This window comes from Rhinolophus sinicus, linkage group LG06 (assembly GCF_036562045.2).
Source record: "Rhinolophus sinicus isolate RSC01 linkage group LG06, ASM3656204v1, whole genome shotgun sequence".
NCBI classification, from domain to species: Eukaryota; Metazoa; Chordata; class Mammalia; order Chiroptera; family Rhinolophidae; genus Rhinolophus; species Rhinolophus sinicus.
The window spans coordinates 158,515,699-158,532,637 of record NC_133756.1 but is presented as its reverse complement, the minus strand read 5'-3'; the positions used below and the strand labels follow the sequence as shown (position 1 = coordinate 158,532,637).

General features: G+C 58.0%; 3 protein-coding genes across 5 annotated transcripts; 2 read left to right on the top strand and 1 right to left on the bottom strand.

Moving 5' to 3' along the window:
* The first annotated feature begins 585 nt into the window (after nucleotides 1–585).
* B3GAT3 (beta-1,3-glucuronyltransferase 3) lies at nucleotides 586–5,098 on the top strand. Its single transcript, XM_019713950.2, has 5 exons — nucleotides 586–860; nucleotides 1,953–2,127; nucleotides 3,339–3,699; nucleotides 3,895–4,185; nucleotides 4,598–5,098. The coding sequence occupies exons 1-5, from the start codon at nucleotides 779–781 to the stop codon at nucleotides 4,694–4,696; spliced, it is 1,008 nt and encodes a 335-aa protein (XP_019569509.1). The 5' UTR covers nucleotides 586–778; the 3' UTR covers nucleotides 4,697–5,098.
* A 146-nt stretch (nucleotides 5,099–5,244) lies between these two features.
* Nucleotides 5,245–7,405, bottom strand: ROM1 (retinal outer segment membrane protein 1). Its single transcript, XM_019713926.2, has 3 exons — nucleotides 6,447–7,405; nucleotides 5,865–6,111; nucleotides 5,245–5,758 (listed from the first exon to the last, which is right to left on the bottom strand). Exons 1-3 carry the CDS (start codon nucleotides 7,034–7,036, stop codon nucleotides 5,540–5,542), a joined length of 1,056 nt encoding a protein of 351 aa, XP_019569485.2. The 5' UTR covers nucleotides 7,037–7,405; the 3' UTR covers nucleotides 5,245–5,539.
* A 320-nt stretch (nucleotides 7,406–7,725) lies between these two features.
* Nucleotides 7,726–16,856, top strand: EML3 (EMAP like 3). Of its 3 annotated transcripts, XM_074336496.1 has the most exons (23): nucleotides 7,756–7,858; nucleotides 8,217–8,280; nucleotides 8,680–8,851; nucleotides 8,930–9,199; nucleotides 9,293–9,406; nucleotides 10,440–10,507; nucleotides 10,676–10,799; nucleotides 11,014–11,184; nucleotides 11,373–11,442; nucleotides 11,528–11,638; nucleotides 11,885–11,980; nucleotides 12,344–12,499; nucleotides 12,649–12,790; nucleotides 13,224–13,375; nucleotides 13,455–13,580; nucleotides 13,662–13,793; nucleotides 14,241–14,308; nucleotides 14,826–14,914; nucleotides 14,986–15,083; nucleotides 15,214–15,301; nucleotides 15,823–15,921; nucleotides 16,196–16,326; nucleotides 16,416–16,856. In XM_074336496.1, exons 3-23 carry the CDS (start codon nucleotides 8,745–8,747, stop codon nucleotides 16,617–16,619), a joined length of 2,616 nt encoding a protein of 871 aa, XP_074192597.1. In that variant the 5' UTR covers nucleotides 7,756–7,858; nucleotides 8,217–8,280; nucleotides 8,680–8,744; the 3' UTR covers nucleotides 16,620–16,856. The 3 variants fall into 3 exon arrangements, with proteins under 3 accessions (XP_019569480.1, XP_019569478.1, XP_074192597.1); XM_019713921.2 differs by lacking the exon at nucleotides 8,217–8,280 and having other exon boundaries at nucleotides 7,726–7,858; nucleotides 8,933–9,199; XM_019713919.2 differs by lacking the exon at nucleotides 8,217–8,280 and having other exon boundaries at nucleotides 7,726–7,858.
* The last annotated feature ends 83 nt before the right edge of the window (nucleotides 16,857–16,939 follow it).

Below are 16,939 nucleotides of genomic sequence, written 5' to 3'. Positions count from 1 at the left end.
TGGGGTGGCAAAACTACGTCCCCTCAGGAGTTAGGGGATGTGTTCATGGGACTTCCTCAGCTAGGAGTATTTTCCATGGGAGATAGCGCAATGACTTGGCAACCCACCCAGCACCCGCCCCCATTGTTATCTGAGAAATTCAGGTCAGAGGAAACAGTACAGATCCTGGAGTCAGTTATCTAGAATAGATATGGAAAATTGCACAATGGCAATTATATAACTTTGTCAACCTTATCTATAAAATGGGGACAATACCATCTGTCTCATAGGATTAGAAGTTTAAGAGACAGACCTAGAGCTCAGGCCTGGCACGTGATAGGCCCTAGATTTCATTCATTCATTATTTATTGAGCAACTGTTACTGGGTGCTGTGATTGACGGATGAATGAATGAATGAATATGAGGAGGAAATCGGCACAAGGACTACAGTTCAAAGGGAAGTTCTCAAAATTGCTCCACGTGCTCCTACCCGGCTTCCGACTGCGGGCCACGCGCGTTTGACACGCCGGATATGACGTCACCCACTCCCGTGGTTCCCAGAACTGGGAGACGGGACCGGAAACTAATGGGGGGGGGGCGACGTTTGCAGACTGACCGGAAGTGGACCCCGATGGATGCTGCCAGCCGCAGCTCCTGGGAGCTGGGACCGAGAGGAGCTTGAGGAAGGCGGGGCACGGGGCGGGGCCGCTTCAGGGGCGGGGCCTGCAGGCGGGCGGGGGGCGGGGACCCTTAGCCCCTGTCGGACCCCGCCTGCCCCGGCGCCGGCGGCGGCACGGCCATGAAGCTGAAGCTGAAGAACGTGTTTCTCGCCTACTTCCTGGTGTCGATCGCCGGCCTCCTCTACGCGCTGGTGCAGCTCGGTGAGCGGAGCGGGGCGGGGGTCCGGCGGGCCAGCCCTCGGGCGCCCGCCGCCGTGCATCCCGCCCTGGGGATGAACCCCCGCGCAGACACCATTCATCCGACTCAGCCCTCTGACAGCGCTCTGCGGCCGCCGGGCGCACTCCCCTTGCTAGAACGCACCGCGGCTTCCCGCCGCACCTCGGATGAAGCCCAGACTCCTTCCCAGAGCATGCAGGGCCCCGCATGCTCCTGCCGCCGGCTGCCTCTCCAACCCCATTTCCTAACCCTCTCGCTCGCTCTGCTCCGGCCACACTAGCTTCAAGACAGCGTCTCGAAAACCGCACGTTCATTGCTCTCACGCTTTTAACCTGTTTCCTCTGTCTGCGGTGCCTTCCTCCCAGCTCTTTCCCAGCTGCCTCTTTCTCATCCTTCAGCTCTCAGCTCAGATGTCACAGTCTCAGAGAGGCCTTCCCTGCCTACCTTAGCTAGAGTAACTTCTTTTTCTGGATTCTCTTTTATTCTCTATCCTATTTGCTTCCTTCATGGCCCTTATCACAATTTGTAGTTTCTTTGCTTACTTTGCTCAGTGTCTGCCTCCTCCATAAAGTGAAAGCTCTGTGAGGGCAGGGACCATATCTGCTTTGTTCCCTGAAGCATCCCCAGCACCTAAGGCAGTGCCTCCCATGAGGAGCATTCAATAAATATTTATCCAATAATGGAACCGATGAATTTAATGAGTCTTTGGTCACACAACCAAGGGAACAGATCGAACCCTGCCTCTTAGGCAGGGATTTCCAGGCAGGGTCACTGCATGATCCTCAGGTGTTTGAAGGACTGTCCTGTTTTAGGAGCTCGACTTGTTCTTTATGGCTCCAAAAGGCAAAATTAGGACCAGTAGGTAGAAAGGATGGAGGCAGATAATCAGCTCAATATCCAAATAGAAATTGTAACAGGTGGAATTTATTAAAGTTGGAGAGGGGCTGCTAATTGAGGTGGTGAGTTCCCCACAACCGAAGGTGTTTTAGAGAGGTGTTGTAAGGAGAAGATTATGGCCCTTTGGGACACTCATGTGTGCTGTGGTTCTCTGCCCCATCCCTGCTTCCTGTGACCAGGCCAGCCATGTGACTGCCTCCCTCCCCTGCGGGCAGCCGCCGAGCAGCTCCGGCAGAAGGATGTGAGGATTTCCCAGCTCCAAGCTGATCTCCGTCGCCCACCCCCTGCCCCTGCCCAGCCCCCTGAACCTGAGGCCCTGCCTACTATCTATGTCGTTACCCCCACTTACGCCAGGTATGGGCTCTGGTGCACCCAAGAGGCCTGCATGGACCAAGAGGTTGGGGTTGGTGAGGACTTTGGGGAGGCACTGGGTCACCGGATGCCGCTCAAACTAGGGCATGCCAAGTGACAGGATAAATGAACCGCATCTTTACTCAAAGATTTGTGGGAAAATGGTTACTTTCTAGTGAAACAAACGGGGGTACTATGAAGTAGAATATCCCTGAGACATTTTAAGAGCAAACAATAAAGTTTCAAAAAAATTTGGAACCGGCCAATGAGTTCCCTCTCTCTCCTTAGGGATCCTTTGGTGAGAAAGTTTGGTAACTCCTGACTAAATTGAAGTAGAAAAGGGCTTGGCCCTAGTCATCCCAGGGTCTAGAAATAGTTACACTAGCTATAATTTACAGTGTGTTTACTCTTACTAGGTGCTGTACTTTACTTAAAAAAAAAATTAAAATGTAGTCTTATTATTGATACAAACTAACTGGGGAAGGTGGTTTTGGAAATGCAGCCAAAGGGCCTGCTAACAGCTCCCTGAAATCAGATGACTGAGCCATCCAAAAGGAGGCAGCTCAAGACCCCGTCCCCCTCCACACACACACACACACACACACACACACCACCAAGCCTGTGCAGGCAGGCCAATCTGAAGGATGAAGAGGGCTAGAAGACACTGGGCCACCCCTTCCTAGTAGTCCTTTGTCTAAACTCAGGTAAATCCTCCTCCCCTGAGAGGAATAGAGTCAAGGGGCTCCTCTAAAGTCCTCTACCTGGAAACCCAAGCACAGGAGGAAGAGAACCTGGTCCTCGGGGTTTTTTTAGAAAGTCGTTATCTTATTTAACCTTTAAAACAACATTGCTGTTATTTCCATTTTACCGCCAAGGAAACTGAGCCTTGGGGAGAGTGAACCATTTCCCCCAGATGTCTTACCTAATAAGTTACAAATGTGGCATTCAAACCCAGATCTGATTCCAAAGTCTGCGCTTCACTTTTAGTCTCCCACAGCCCTGGGGCTGAGGTGGGTAACAGATGTGGACTACAGAAACAGGGCAGGTGGGTGTCAGTGTGAAGATGACAGGCAAGAAGGGGAGTTGGAGTATTGGTTGGGGAAAAGCCGTGGGGGATGCTGGAAGTGGCCCTAGAAGGAGAAGCTATGTCTACTGGCTGGAGAATGGACAGATGGTGCCTACCCCTCTTGCTCCTGCTGCATCTTACCCCACAGGTTGGTGCAGAAGGCAGAATTGGTGCGGCTGTCCCAGACCCTGAGCCTGGTGCCCCGGCTGCATTGGCTGCTGGTGGAAGATGCTGAGGGCCCCACCCCCTTGGTCTCGGGGCTGCTGGCTGCCTCTGGCCTCCTCTTCACACATCTGGCGGTTCTCACCCCCAAGGCCCAGCGGCTTCGGGAGGGTGAGCCAGGCTGGGTTCGACCCCGTGGTGTAGAGCAGCGGAACAGGGCCCTGGACTGGCTCCGGAATGGAGGGGGTGCCGTGGGAGGACAGAAGGACCCACCCACCCCAGGAACCAGGGGAGTCGTGTACTTTGCTGATGATGACAACACCTACAGCCGGGAACTGTTTGAGGAGGTGAGCACTGGGATGGGGTTGGGAAGGAGACCCAGTGGGGCCAACTTCTTCTGTTGCCTTGGTTACCAGTGTTGCTCTAAGCTGTTGGGTGAGGAGGGAGGAGCAGTGGGGTAGAGGGACCCAAGTGGTCCTTCCTGCTTCTCCCTTTCCCCTGGGCCACCCCCTGTCTGTTTCTTGTCTCCTGACCTCTGTTAGATGCGCTGGACCCGCGGTGTCTCAGTGTGGCCCGTAGGGCTGGTGGGCGGCCTGCGATTCGAGGGCCCTCGGGTACAGGATGGCCGGGTTGTGGGCTTCCACACGGCGTGGGAGCCCAACCGGCCCTTCCCAATGGATATGGCGGGATTCGCGGTTGCCCTGCCCTTGCTGTTGGCTAAGCCCAGTGCGCAGTTTGACGGAACTGCTCCCCGGGGCCACCTGGAGAGCAGTCTCTTGAGCCACCTCGTGGATCCCAAGGACCTGGAGCCACGGGCTGCCAACTGCACTCGGGTAAGGGGACGGAGGTGGGTCACATAGCTCTGGGGTGGACAGGTGATAGGAGAAGTGGAGTGAGGCCCTGGGGAGGAGGATCAAAGGATGGATGGGTGTTTGAACCAGGAGGAACCCTGCAGAACTCAGATGCAACCTTGCTTACTCTACTGAAGGGGAAGCTGGGAGCCAGGGAAGAAAAGTGGTCTTCTGCTGCACCACTGTCTCCCAGAGTCCTAGGCACCCGTGTGGCATGGAGAGCGTAAGGGATAAGGCCCCATTTTACAGTCACTGAGGCCTCCCCTGGCCCTGCCCTTCACTTTACAGCCAACACTCTGTATACAGAGAGAGTTGGAGAATCTGGTCTACACAGAGGGTTCCAGAAGTCTGGCTACAGCTGGGCCCGACTCTAATGGTAGCTCTCCCGGGACAGGTTCTGGTGTGGCACACGCGGACAGAGAAACCCAAGATGAAGCAGGAGGAGCAGCTACAGCGGCAGGGCCGAGGCTCAGATCCAGCCATAGAGGTGTGACGGATGCCCCACCCCGACTACAACTCATCAGGCACAGACCTGTGGGACTGGGCCCCTGGCCTGCCCAGGATGCGGTTTTCCAAGTCCTGACTCCTCAGAGCCAGGGGCGGCCCCTCTGCCCCTTCAGCCCCAGGGCGTGGCCCAGCTGCTTTTCCCCTCCCCCAGCCTGCCATGTGGCACTGCCCGTAGGCTGTGGGGGACAAGCGGCCCTTGTATTGAGCCAGGTCGGCCCTGTTTGGGGCGGAGCAGGACAGACAGACTAAGGAGGGAGGGCGGCTGAGTAACTGGGTAACTTATTGGGGCTGGGCATGCACTGGGGGGCTGGGGAAGCTGGGCTGGACCCTCCCCACCTGAGCATGCTGCCCCCCTCCTACCTCCAGAATAAAAAATTTCAACCTGGAAGGACTCTGATTTCCTTCATTTCCAAGTCTGGTTGTTGCATTTTGATCCTTGCCAGATCCAAAACCTTGGAGTCCTAGCTTCTCTCTTAGACAGAAATCAGTTTTCTCTCAGGGCCCCCATGCCCCTTGAAGAGACAAATCAGTGGCTTCAGTCCAAAAGCTTTATTGAGTCTGCACCAGAAGCAGTCTCCAGTCCTTCCTGTATCACTTTCCCATCACCCTGTTTTTTTCTGTTCCTGGGTGGTTCTGGCCACAAGGGCTAGGACCTAGGACCCCTGTTTTTTTTCTCGTGCCCAGTCCAGCTCACTGACTATCCTTAACCCCTATAATCCCAGGGACCTCCCCCCTTCCCTACCACGTGAGGCATTGGTAAGTTGTGAGGTTTCCAGTCTTGTCCGCTGCCCCCCACCCCACCGTCCTCCCCACCCCAAGCTCCAGGCCACTAGGCTTCAGGTAGACCCTCCTTAGGAGGTGCCTCTTCTGGAGGGCCCTCCTCAGGTGCTGGCCTGTGGTCAACCCCTCCCTGTAGCCATGCTGTCTTCAGCATGTCTCTCAGCCCACCAGGTAAGAGATAGCCCTGGGTCTCTCCTTCCCCATCGATGACTCCTCCAAGCCCCTCCAGCGCAGTTTGCAGGTACCGCAGGCCCAGGAGCACCAGAGTCTGTGGGGGAAATCAAGGGGAAAGAGGTCAGTGAGGTTCCAGGGGCCCCAGGGTTGGCGGCAGTGAGGAGGCCCAGATGGAGGGAGGCTTCGCTTTGCTGACTCACCTGCAGCAGGATGGTGACAACCAGCATGCTGCCCAGTGTGCTTGCCAACTCCTGCAGGTGCCCCAGCAGCACCCCATGGCATCCTTGGGCCCAGAGGTTTAGGTTGGGCTGCCGGGGATCGAAGAGGAGGTGGGCATGAGGGTCTGAGAGCCGGCTTTGCAGGCAAGGCCTGGGTGAGTGGGGGTTGCAGCAGGAGAAAGGGACCCCATCAGTCAGATATAGGCCTTCCACATTGCTCTGGATCCGGCTGCAAAGGGAGGGGCAGGGGTGTTAGGGTGTCTGGAGATAGAGGCCTGATAAGAGTAAGACAGTTTACTGATTGGTTTACTATGTGTCAGGCGTGTATAATCCATCTGTCTTCACAGCACCTCTGTAAGATAAGTGCTATTGTTATCTCCATTCTATAGATGAGGAAATGGGCCCAGAGCAGTTTGGTGACGGGCCCTGGGTCACATAGGTAACTAATGGCAGAGCTGGTAACCCATTCTCTCAATCACTATGCTCCATTTATTGCCTGTCTGGCTGAGGTGGGGTTTCAAGGGAGGAGGAAGAGGAGGAGGAGGAGAGAAGCAAGTCACTCACTCAATCACGTCCTGGTCACCCGGATCCAGGTAACGGCTGCTGACCCACTGGATCCCAAACCAATCCTTGTACCCATGGCGTCCGCAGCAGTGGTGCCTCAGCTGCAGCTCATCCAACAGTTGTTTGGCGTGACAGTGTCCAGGCACCTCTGTGTCTTTGTAGTGAGACATGGCAGCCCCCAGGCCCTCCTCCAGCCCAGTATCCAGACTTCCAGGTACAGCCAGGGCTAGCCCCAGGGCGAGGACCAGGAGCCCTCCACCTCCAGCAGTGCCGGCCACCAGCAGTGGGCCCAGGGCCCTTCGCCAGGGAGGGTACTGAGCTGCATCTAAACTGGCCCTGCTGGCTCCTGCACCCACCAGACCTGTGCCCAGAGCCACTGCCCCCACTGCCAGGGCAACCTGGGGCAGGGCAGTGAACTGGCAGGAGGGAGCCAAGAAAGTGCCAAGGTGCCACAGCTGGACCAGGAGATGCCCGCTCCAGAGGAGGGTGAGGCTACTGGCCACCGCCAGTAGCCAGGAGAGGAGCCAGAGCCCCTGAGCCAGACGGATGCGGGGCTGAAGGGGCAGCGCCAGGGGCAGCACAAGAGCCATCTACCATCTCTGCTCACGAGAGAGCAGAGCTATCAGGGGAGGGTTGGCCGGGGCAGGACGCCGAGTCAGCCCCGCCAGGCTTGAGCTGGGCTAATGCCACCCTGACCCCAATACCCTGGGAATCCTCCCACCCTCAGCCTTAATAACCGGCCACCCTGTCACTTACCCGCCCCAATTCAGGATGCCTTGGCCTTGCCCCTTAGGAAAAGCCCCGCCCCGGGCCCCTCCCGGAAGAGGGAAGGAGTTGGTCGGCTCTGCCCCGAGGGGCTAGGGGCTGGAGGGCGGAGACCTCAGGGCCCCGCTGTTTCTGGCGTCCCCTGGGAGTCCGGGGGCGGGGATCCGGGAAGGGCCTGGAGGGCTGAGGCACGGCGGGGGCCAAGGGGTCATCGGGTTGGCCCCGCCCCGTATTGAGCGGAGAGGCCCGGACAGGGAGGGGTTACCAGGCTGCCCGGCCCCCCCCCTCGTCCCGCCCCCCCTCCCGCGCTTCCTGGCGGCTCCGCGTCCGGCGCCTGTTTGTGCAGCGGCTCTGGGGCCCCGGACCGCCCCACCACCCCACCCCCGGGAGCCAAGAGCTGCCCCGGGAGAACCAGAGACCCCGGTGGGCCCCGGAGCCTGCGTCCTCCGCTCCCACAGCGCCCCCTCCAGGCCCTTTCCCCGAGTCCGACAGCGCCCCCGGGGGGCGGCACGGCACCCTTGCGCCCGCGCCCCGGGGTGCTTCCCCTTCCCGTCTCCCTGGCCATGGCTCCCACGGCTTAGACGCCTCCTCCGTCGCCGCCGCTCGGAGCAAACCGGGGCGCCAGATGGACGGGGCCGGGGGGCCCGGTGAGTACGGGGCAGGGCGGGCGGCGTGCCCCTTCCCGCAGCGCTCGGCCCGTAGGTCAAGCGCTGCCAATGCCCGACGGCCGTCTGCTGGCGTCCCCGCGTGCTCCTCGGCCCCAGGGGCTCTGAGCATCCTCCACTGTTCTCAGGTCGTTCCTACTGTCCTCCTACTGTCATTTCGGACATCCCCAGTGTCATCCTACCCCCGATGTTACTCGGGGCCCCTCGATGTTTCCCTGCCCCCTACGTTACTCTGGGCCCCTTCTGCTGGTATTTCGGATCTTTTTACTTCTGACCCCCACTGTTACCCGGAGACCTTCACTACGACTGCCTCTACTGATGCCCTTTCCTGTCATTCTAGATTTCTTCACCTGGTCCTCTGAGTCCTCATAATGACTGTACTCTTGTGTCCCCCTTCTCTGCTGGTACCAACTTCTCAGTTTCTCTGCCTTCCCTGCAGCTCTGGGGCGGGGGGCGGGGGGGACCCCTGTGGTCCCTCACCAGGACTGCGCCTCCCGCTGTGGTTCCCACGTTCCTGGGCAGTACTCCATATTTCCCCTCTGGTACTGCATGGTACACCCTGTCTTTGCGGAGGCTGGGATGGCAGCAGGAAGGGAGCTTTGCCAGCTTCCTCGCTTCCCCTGCCAGAAGGAGGCCCTTGATCCTCTACCACCCGTCTCCTCCCCTCTGGGCGAGCCTCCAAGCCTGGTGCTGCTCGCAGGGGGCAGTCCTATTGGCATATGCGAAGCTGGGGGGAGACAGAAGCCCCTCAACCATTTCCCCAGGTGGTGGTACATTCTGAGTGTTTCTTGTCCCTTTCCCAGGCAAGGGCCCTGCTCACGAGGCCCTGCAGTCCCTGAGTCAGCGGCTTCAGGTGCAGGAAAAGGAGATGGAGCTGGTAAAGGCCGCCCTCGCAGAAGCCCTTCGCCTGCTGCGGTTGCAGGCACCCCCCACCTCCCTGCAGGACTCTGGCATGCCAGCTCCTAGATGGGACAGGTATGCATGTTGTCACGCCCTCATCTTCATCCTTCCTGAGGCCTCTAGGGGCATCAGGTTGATTCACTGTCTCCCCAGCAGCCCTGCAGCCCCTCCAGGACTTCCACACACATGCACCCTCTCCTTGGTGAGCCGAGGCACCCAGACAGAGACAGAGGTGGAAATGGAGCCATCCCCTGGACCCCCTGGCCTGAGCAACGGGCCCCCAGACCCGCAGGGGGGCAGTGAAGAGCCTAGTGGGACCCAGTCTGAAGGAGGGGGCAGCAGCAGCAGTGGCACTGGCTCCCCTGGGGGCACTGGCTCCCCAGGGATCCTCAGGCTTGTGCATCCCCCCCAGCGCGCTGACACGTGAGTGTCCTGTGGCACAGGCTGGGAGCGGTGGAGGACTTGGGAGCATGATTAGAGGGAATGACCTCCACCTGCTCCTTATGCTCCTATCAGGGCACGGAGAAATTCTTCCTCCTCCTCATCCCCCTCAGAGAGGCCTCGACAGAAACTCTCCCGGAAGGCAGCTTCCTCGGCCAACCTGTTATTGCGGTCAGGGAGCACAGAGAGGTGGGCGAGGCTCCCCCAACCTGCCCCACCCCAGGCTCAGGCTCTTGACTTTCCTCATCCCTCACTCGCTTCCCTGGGCGGGGTGGGGGGACCTCGTCGCCCAACAGGAAGAAAGGAACAAGCACTCCTGGGGCGCCTGCTGTGTACCCGGCACTGTGCTAAACCCTCGACCTCCTCCATCTCATTCAGTCCCCACGACATCCTTGGGGGGTAGGTGGTCTCATGCTGTTCACTGTCCAGGTGAGGAAGCAGGCTCAGAGAGGGTAAGTTGTTTGCCTGGGGTGACACAGCTAGAGCCAGGATTTGAACCCAACTCTTCCTGTCTCCAGTTCCCCTACCTTTTCCACCATATCATAACATACCTCCCAAGATTCCAGAGACTTTTCCAAGAGCTCTCATGATTTCCTGGGTGACTGACTGTCCTAAGAATGTCAGCACAACCCCTCCCCCCTGCCCCCAATTTACCAGGCTTTATTTCTCGAGAGCAAGGGGACATCCTAGCGGTTGAGCATAGTTGTGTCAGAGTGTGCCCAGGTCCCAGGACACCTGAGCATTCATTCTAGCCCTATCCTTGGTCTCTCTTTTATTCTCCGAAGAGATATTATCACATTATTATCTAATGACAGTGATCTCTGGAATTGTTCTGTCACTTTTCTCTTGAGAGATAAGGACTTTCTTACCTTCAGGATCCCTGAAAGTCAGGGCTGGTGTACATTCCAGGTTCACTTTGGTCCCATTTTGTAGATGGGGAAATGAAAAAGTCCATAGCCAGGGCCCAGGTGGTCTGGAGGAAACGGCTTCTCCCTGTCGTCCCGCACTGCCTTTTACAAGCTTTATGGCCATGTGCCACGTGCCCAGCCCCTTTAGTCTCAATCGTCTCATTTCTTAAATGGAGCTAAATGCCCAGAATGCAAACTAAAGCCTGCAGAGGGACTGTGGTCTCTGGAGTAACCTCTTTTCTGTGTCCTGCCGCTCCCCAGTTATATCTTGGGACCCGACCCTAATCCCTATGCTTTTTTTCTCTTCCCAACAGCCGTTGGGGGAAAGACCCGCTCTCCAGCCCTGGGGGTCCTGGATCTCGGAGGAGCAATTACAATTTGGGTAAGTACAGAAGCATCTGAAACAATTTGGATGACAGAGTTAGGGTTTGGGCTACAGCCCCAGGAGTTACTTTGGGGTACCTGTGAGGTGCGGTGGGTAGAGTTCTGCTCTGGCTTTTTTGGAGGGAGGCTTCAGGGTGGTGGTTGACACCCCCCCTTTTCTCTGTAGAAGGCATCTCAGTGAAGATGTTCCTTCGCGGCCGCCCAATTACAATGTACATCCCATCTGGCATCCGCAGCCTTGAGGAGCTGCCCAGCGGCCCACCCCCGGAGACCCTCAGCCTTGACTGGGTGTATCCTGCCCCCTCCAGGCCTATGGGAACCATCTTTCCCATCTTGGGAACTCCCCCTCCCCTTTATGGTTTGCTCCTGGGTCTGCGGGGACAGGGAGACCTGAATCCTCCCCTACCATCCTCTGCCAATGGCACTGCCAGCCAAAAGCTCTGCCCTGCTCCCCTCTTCTTGCCCTTGATATGACCCTTTCCTTGACTGTGACCCCCATTCCAGTTACGGGTACAGGGGCCGGGACTCCCGCTCTAATCTGTTTGTGCTGCGTTCTGGGGAGGTAGTCTACTTCATTGCCTGTGTGGTAGTGCTGTACCGGCCCGGGGGAGGCCCAGGGGGTCCTGGAGGTGGCGGCCAGAGACATTACCGGGGGCACACGGACTGCGTTCGATGGTGAGGGGCCTGGGGCCTGGGAGTGGGCAGCTCTAGGCAAGGGGCTGGGGGCTTGGCAGGAAGAGGGCCTGGGTGGGTGTGGAGGAGCAGAGAGAGGAGCTGCCTTGCTGCTCTGCAGGCGTAGAAAAGGTGTCCTGGGTGGTCTGGAGACTGAACCCCTTCCCTAGAGTGTGCTCTCCTCCACTTAGCCTGGCCGTTCACCCTGATGGTGTTCGTGTAGCCTCAGGACAGACGGCTGGAGTGGATAAGGATGGAAAGGTAAGGCCAAAATCAAACCCAGGCGGACAGGGTGAAATTCCAGCCCAGCTTCCCTTTGTGCCCCTGACCCCTTCTCCCACTCCAGCCTCTGCAGCCCGTGGTTCATGTCTGGGACTCAGAGACGCTGCTGAAGCTGCAGGAGATTGGACTGGGGGCCTTTGAGCGGGGTGTGGGGGCCCTGGCCTTTTCAGTTGCGGTAAGCTGGCCCCAAAGCCTCTAGACCCCCATCTTCCTTGTCTGAGAAGCCCCTTCTTGCACTTCATTAGGAAGCTTCAGAAGTTCTGGCCTTCCTGATCCGTGCCCAGCCGGTTCTCCTGAGAAAGGGACTTGTGTCCACTTCTCCTGCCTTCCCAACCTCTGATGGCGCCCCTTGCCTAATGACCTTGAATCCCTAGACCTCTAGGCCACACTCAGCTCTTGCGATATGTGTCCCCATCCTTAGGATCAGGGTGCTTTTCTCTGTGTGGTGGATGATTCAAATGAACACATGCTGTCTGTGTGGGACTGCAGCCGGGGCACCAAGCTGGCTGAGATTAAGGTGAGGCGTCCAGGAGGCCTGCAGGGCACCAAGGGTGGAGAGGTGGGAGTGCTGGGATGCAGAGAGTGCAGACTTAGCCACACATTTACTTCCTTTCTGGCTGGGTCACCTGGGACCAGCCTCCCAGCTTCTCCGAGGCTGAAATGGGGATTACGGAAGTTCTGACCTCACAGGAGGCAATGTGTGAGGCCCTGGGGTGACTCATCAGGAGGGACTGTGGGTAGTGCTCTTAGGGGACGAGGGTCTGGAAGGAAGGGGTTTCTGGACTTCTGTAGACCAGCTGTCAGGATGCAAATGAAGAGGGTCAAGTAGAGTGAGGGTGCTCAGGGCTTGGGGTGGCTGAATCTAGTATCTTCCCTTCAGAGCACAAATGACTCCGTCCTGGCTGTTGGCTTCAGCCCTCGTGACAGCAGCTGCATTGTCACCAGCGGGAAATCCCATGTCCACTTCTGGAACTGGAGTGGTGGAGCAGGGGTTCCTGGGAACGGGGCCCTCACCCGGAAACAGGGTGTCTTTGGGGTGAGGTGTGGATGTGTGCAGGGTGGTCAGGGAGGGGAGAGTGGAGATGGAAGTATTGGTCTGAGGACCCTAATGTTACCCAACTCCCAACTGTCCTGTGACATTTGGTTTTTGCTCTTCCCTCTGCTCTCTGCTTGCTTCTCGCCTAGAAATACAAGAAACCCAAGTTTATCCCTTGCTTTGTGTTCCTCCCTGATGGAGACATTCTCACTGGGGACTCAGAGGGGAACATTCTCACCTGGGGGCGGAGCCTCTCAGATTGCAAGACCCCAGGCAGGGGTGGGGCCAAAGGTATGTGGCTGTGGGTGGCAACTGGGAAGTCTAGTACCCCAGAGGGTCTGTGGGAACAGAGGGTTGCCCATTTTTTTTGCTGTGAGTTGATAGTTCTCTGTGGACCCCAGTAGGGCCCTCTGGGGGGCCAGTCTAGAGGGGTAGGGAGCAGCATGGCAAGGGGTAAAGGGCTGAGGTTTTGGTGTTGGCCAGATCCTGTGTTCAAATCCCAGTGTTGCCACTAGTTGTCTGGCCTTTAGGAAGTTATCTCACTTCTTTGAGTCTCAGTTGTCCAGTCTGTAAACTGGGGAGAATAATAACCAGGGATCAGAGATGGTATTCAGTAGGCACTCAGATGCTGGCAGTTATTACTTTATTATGACAGACTAGACTGCTCCCGTTCCCCACTTCCCTGCACCCCAAGAGCCTAACCCACCCAGGACTTTGCCAACAGAGACCTACGGGATTGTGGCCCAGGCCCATGCTCACGAAGGTTCCATTTTCGCCCTGTGTCTCCGGCGGGATGGGACCGTGCTGAGTGGTGGTGGGCGGGACCGCCGGCTGGTACAGTGGGGGCCTGGGTTGGTGGCCCTCCAGGAGACTGAGGTGAGGGCTGGACTGGGTTGAGGGAGGGAGGGGGACGGCGAAGGGCCAGTGGGCCCCTGACTTTCTGCCACCACTCTAGATTCCTGAACACTTTGGGGCTGTGCGGGCCATTGCTGAGGGGCTGGGCTCTGAGCTGCTGGTGGGAACCACGAAGAATGCATTGCTGAGGGGAGATCTGGCCCAGGGATTCTCCCCTGTGATCCAGGTTGGGGGGCCAAGGGCTTAGGGAGGAGGCGGGAAGAGCTGTTGGGGCGGGGCAAAGGTGACAGCATATGCTCTGCTGCAGGGCCACACGGACGAGCTCTGGGGACTGTGCACACATCCCTTCCAGAACCGCTTCCTCACTTGTGGCCATGACCGGCAGCTCTGCCTGTGGGATGGGGAGGGCCACGCGCTGGCCTGGAGTATTGACCTCAAGGTAGAGCCCTGTGTCCCTGGACCCCCAGTGCCACATCCACCATGACTCCTGTGGCCACCACTCTTTCCTCAATATCCCCTTTCATTCTGCTGCCCAGGGGCAGCCAGTGTATACTGATATATGGCTGTACGCTACTAAAATGTTCATTCTTCCATGCCGATGCCTCCAATGCCCCCCAACGCCCCAGACTTTCCCTTGATCCAGCAACTGATGGTTAATCTTCAGCCTAGCTGGGGGCCTCAGTTCTGGCTGTTAAATGTTCGAGTATCACCCTCCGTTTAGGCTCCAGTGACACCCTGCCTCCACCCCAGGTCTACTGTCCCTGTCCTCCTGTCTCCTCCTTGGGAGGAGGAGGCTTTGACCCTATCAAGACACCGATCAAGGTGTCTGTCTTGGTTCCCTCACTAGAAAGGCATCTTCTTGAATTCACCTTCTCTCCTCTCTCAGGAGACTGGTCTCTGTGCTGACTTCCACCCCAGTGGGGCAGTTGTGGCTGTAGGACTGAACACTGGGAGGTGAGAGGGAGTCAGGACTCCTGGGAGGGGAAAGCAGGAGTTATGGGAAGGGTTTCTGGTAATGGGAGGGGGTGTGAAGGAGACTTATCACTAACTGCTCAGGAGCCCCAACTGCACCGTCCTGTTCCTCACTGCTTCTCCCTGCAACCTGGGCCCCCCTGCTCCCCTGTGTCAACTGTCATCACACCTTCCCCAACCACTCTTCCCTCCAAGCTGGGGAGTGGAGGAGGTGGCAGCTCAGGATAGACAAGGGCGTGGGATGGGTGTGGGGAGACTAACACAGGGAAGTGACAGGTTTACGGACTCCATAAGGCTCTTGTAGTCCAGCCCTATATTCCTTCTCAGAAACCCTTCAGCTTTTACCTGCCCTTTAGCCTCTTCTCACTTCCCAGCATATCAATGCAGTGATTACCTCTTTGTCTACCTCATAGCCTTTCTGGGGGGGTGTCTGAGTCTCTCCAACTTGCCAGCCCCCATGCTGCCCAGGACACCTGCTTCCCGCTCCCCTCCCTTCCAGGTGGTTGGTTTTGGACACAGAGACCAGAGAGATCGTGTCTGACTTCACTGATGGCAATGAGCAGCTCTCAGTGGTTCGGTACAGCCCAGGTGGGAGCCATCCCCACCCCGGACCCAGACCGCTCCCTGGCCCTTTCCTGTCTGAGTGACTGTCTTTGTAGATGGGTTGTACCTGGCCATCGGTTCCCATGACAACATGATCTACATCTATAGCGTTTCCAGTGATGGTGCCAAGTCCAGCCGCTTTGGCCGCTGTGTGGTGAGGAAACTGGGGTGGAGGGTGGGACATTGCCATAGCAAGTAAACTCCTCAAAGGGTCCAGTGCATTAAGGGAGGTCTGGGGATGAGAAACGGGAGCTCCATTTTTAGCCTCTTAACCTTTGCTCCAGGGTCACTCCAGCTTTATCACTCACCTTGACTGGTCCAAGGATGGGAACTTCATCATGTCCAATTCTGGGGACTATGAGATCCTTTACTGTGAGTGGCAATAGAGTGGGCATGGGGAGAAGGTAATTGGGGTGGGTTCTATTTGTGTGTGTGTGTGTTCCTCCTGGTTGGGAGGGGATCAACCAAGGAGCTCCAGGCAGAGGAGCTTTTAGATGGGGAGGTGGACATGGGGTTGGAGTCAGAATTTTACATATAGGAAAAATTTTGTGATTTGAAAAAAAGCCACACACACTGTTTTACACCATGTTTTTCTTGTTCCCACAAGGATTTGAGGGAGTTGAAAAATGCACTGAGAAAAGACTGTTTTGGAAAAGTTTCTCAGGGCAGGTGTGGAGGGATTGCCTTATCTAGGGAGGAATAACTGATGAGAAGCTGTTAGGAGAACTTCAACAAGAACTCAGGAAGCAAACGGGGCTGGGTTTTGCCTGGGCTAAGGTGACTAGATCACATGCCACTGCCTCAAGCCAGTCTTTCCAATCTGGCCTTCACCGCATGGCATCTTCCCCACTGAGGGCAGGGTGAGGGCTGAGCTCGGTGGGCTCCGTCTCCAGGGGATGTGGCTGGAGGCTGCAAGCTGCTGAGGAATCGCTATGAGAGCCGAGATCGGGAGTGGGCCACCTACACCTGCGTGCTGGGCTTCCATGTTTATGGTGAGCAGGGACGCAGGGTTGTGGAACCCTGCAGGAGGGATGGGGGGGCAGGTGGAGCCTGCCCCGGGCTCGGAATGCTGGGCGTGTGTGGAGGGGTGGGCATCATGATACTGGCAGATCCAGTCCAGGAGGCCCCTCGGGCCCTCCCTCGGGAAGGATTGCCAGGAACGCGGCCGGTGGGTGGCCGCTGCTGCCAGAGCGCCAGAAACGGTACAGCTCTGGGCTGTGGGTGGAGGCGGGGAGGAGGCCAGGCTGAGGCCAGCCACTGTGCTAGGCGTGTGGCCGGACGGCTCGGATGGCACCGACATCAACTCCCTGTGCCGCTCCCACAACGAGCGCGTGGTGGCTGTGGCAGACGACTTCTGCAAAGTGCACCTCTTCCAGTACCCGTGCGCGCGCGCCAAGGTGAGGCCTCCCGGAGCCTCCGGGGCTGGACGGGCGAGCAGGGCCCGGGGCTGCGCAGCTCCCGGAACTCGACCTTTCCCCCAACCCAGGCGCCAAGCCTTGTGTACGGCGGCCACGGCAGCCACGTGACCAGCGTTCGATTCACTCACGACGACTCGCACCTCATCTCGCTGGGTGGCAAAGACGCCAGCATCTTTCAGTGGCGAGTGCTGGGTGCCGGGGGCGCGGGGCCGGCGCTTGTTACGCCCTCTCGAACCCCCTCCCTGTCCCCCGCCTCCTCTCTGGACGTCTGATCGCTGCCAGACCGGGCCCACCAGTCCCGCGGCGTTGCCCCGCCCCACCCGACACCCCTGGACCAGGAGCCGACCCTTTCTTCGACTTGGAGACATTCCCGATCGCGCATTTCTCTGGAGGGGGACAACGGCACCCCTGCACACACTGTATAGACCCGCTGGCTGAGCCGGGCTGCCCCAGCCTGGACCCTGATTCCCGCAGCCTGCTGAGGGGCAATAAACCAAAAGCAAAGTCGCCTCCCAGTCCTTTTGTGGGGCGAGGCTGGGCGCCTCCGGGGCCCTGTGGGGGTGGGGATTAAGGAAAAGAGAAGCGCGGAAAG

Bases quoted from the DNA above. Each gene is read 5' to 3' on its own strand.
- B3GAT3 (XM_019713950.2), top strand. From the start codon at position 779: ATGAAGCTGAAGCTGAAGAACGTGTTTCTCGCCTACTTCCTGGTGTCG. The intron at 861-1,952 runs GTGAGCGGAGCG...TCCTGTGACCAG, and splicing joins CTACGCGCTGGTGCAGCTCG to GCCAGCCATGTGACTGCCTC. The intron at 4,186-4,597 runs GTAAGGGGACGG...CTCCCGGGACAG, and splicing joins GGGCTGCCAACTGCACTCGG to GTTCTGGTGTGGCACACGCG.
- ROM1 (XM_019713926.2), bottom strand. From the start codon at position 7,036: ATGGCTCTTGTGCTGCCCCTGGCGCTGCCCCTTCAGCCCCGCATCCGT. The intron at 6,112-6,446 runs GTGAGTGACTTG...CTCCCTTTGCAG, and splicing joins GGTGACCAGGACGTGATTGA to CCGGATCCAGAGCAATGTGG. The intron at 5,759-5,864 runs GTGAGTCAGCAA...TTTCCCCCACAG, and splicing joins TTGTCACCATCCTGCTGCAG to ACTCTGGTGCTCCTGGGCCT.
- EML3 (XM_019713919.2), top strand. From the start codon at position 7,837: ATGGACGGGGCCGGGGGGCCCG. The intron at 9,407-10,439 runs GTGGGCGAGGCT...TCTTCCCAACAG, and splicing joins CGGTCAGGGAGCACAGAGAG to CCGTTGGGGGAAAGACCCGC. The intron at 10,508-10,675 runs GTAAGTACAGAA...TTTTCTCTGTAG, and splicing joins GAGGAGCAATTACAATTTGG to AAGGCATCTCAGTGAAGATG.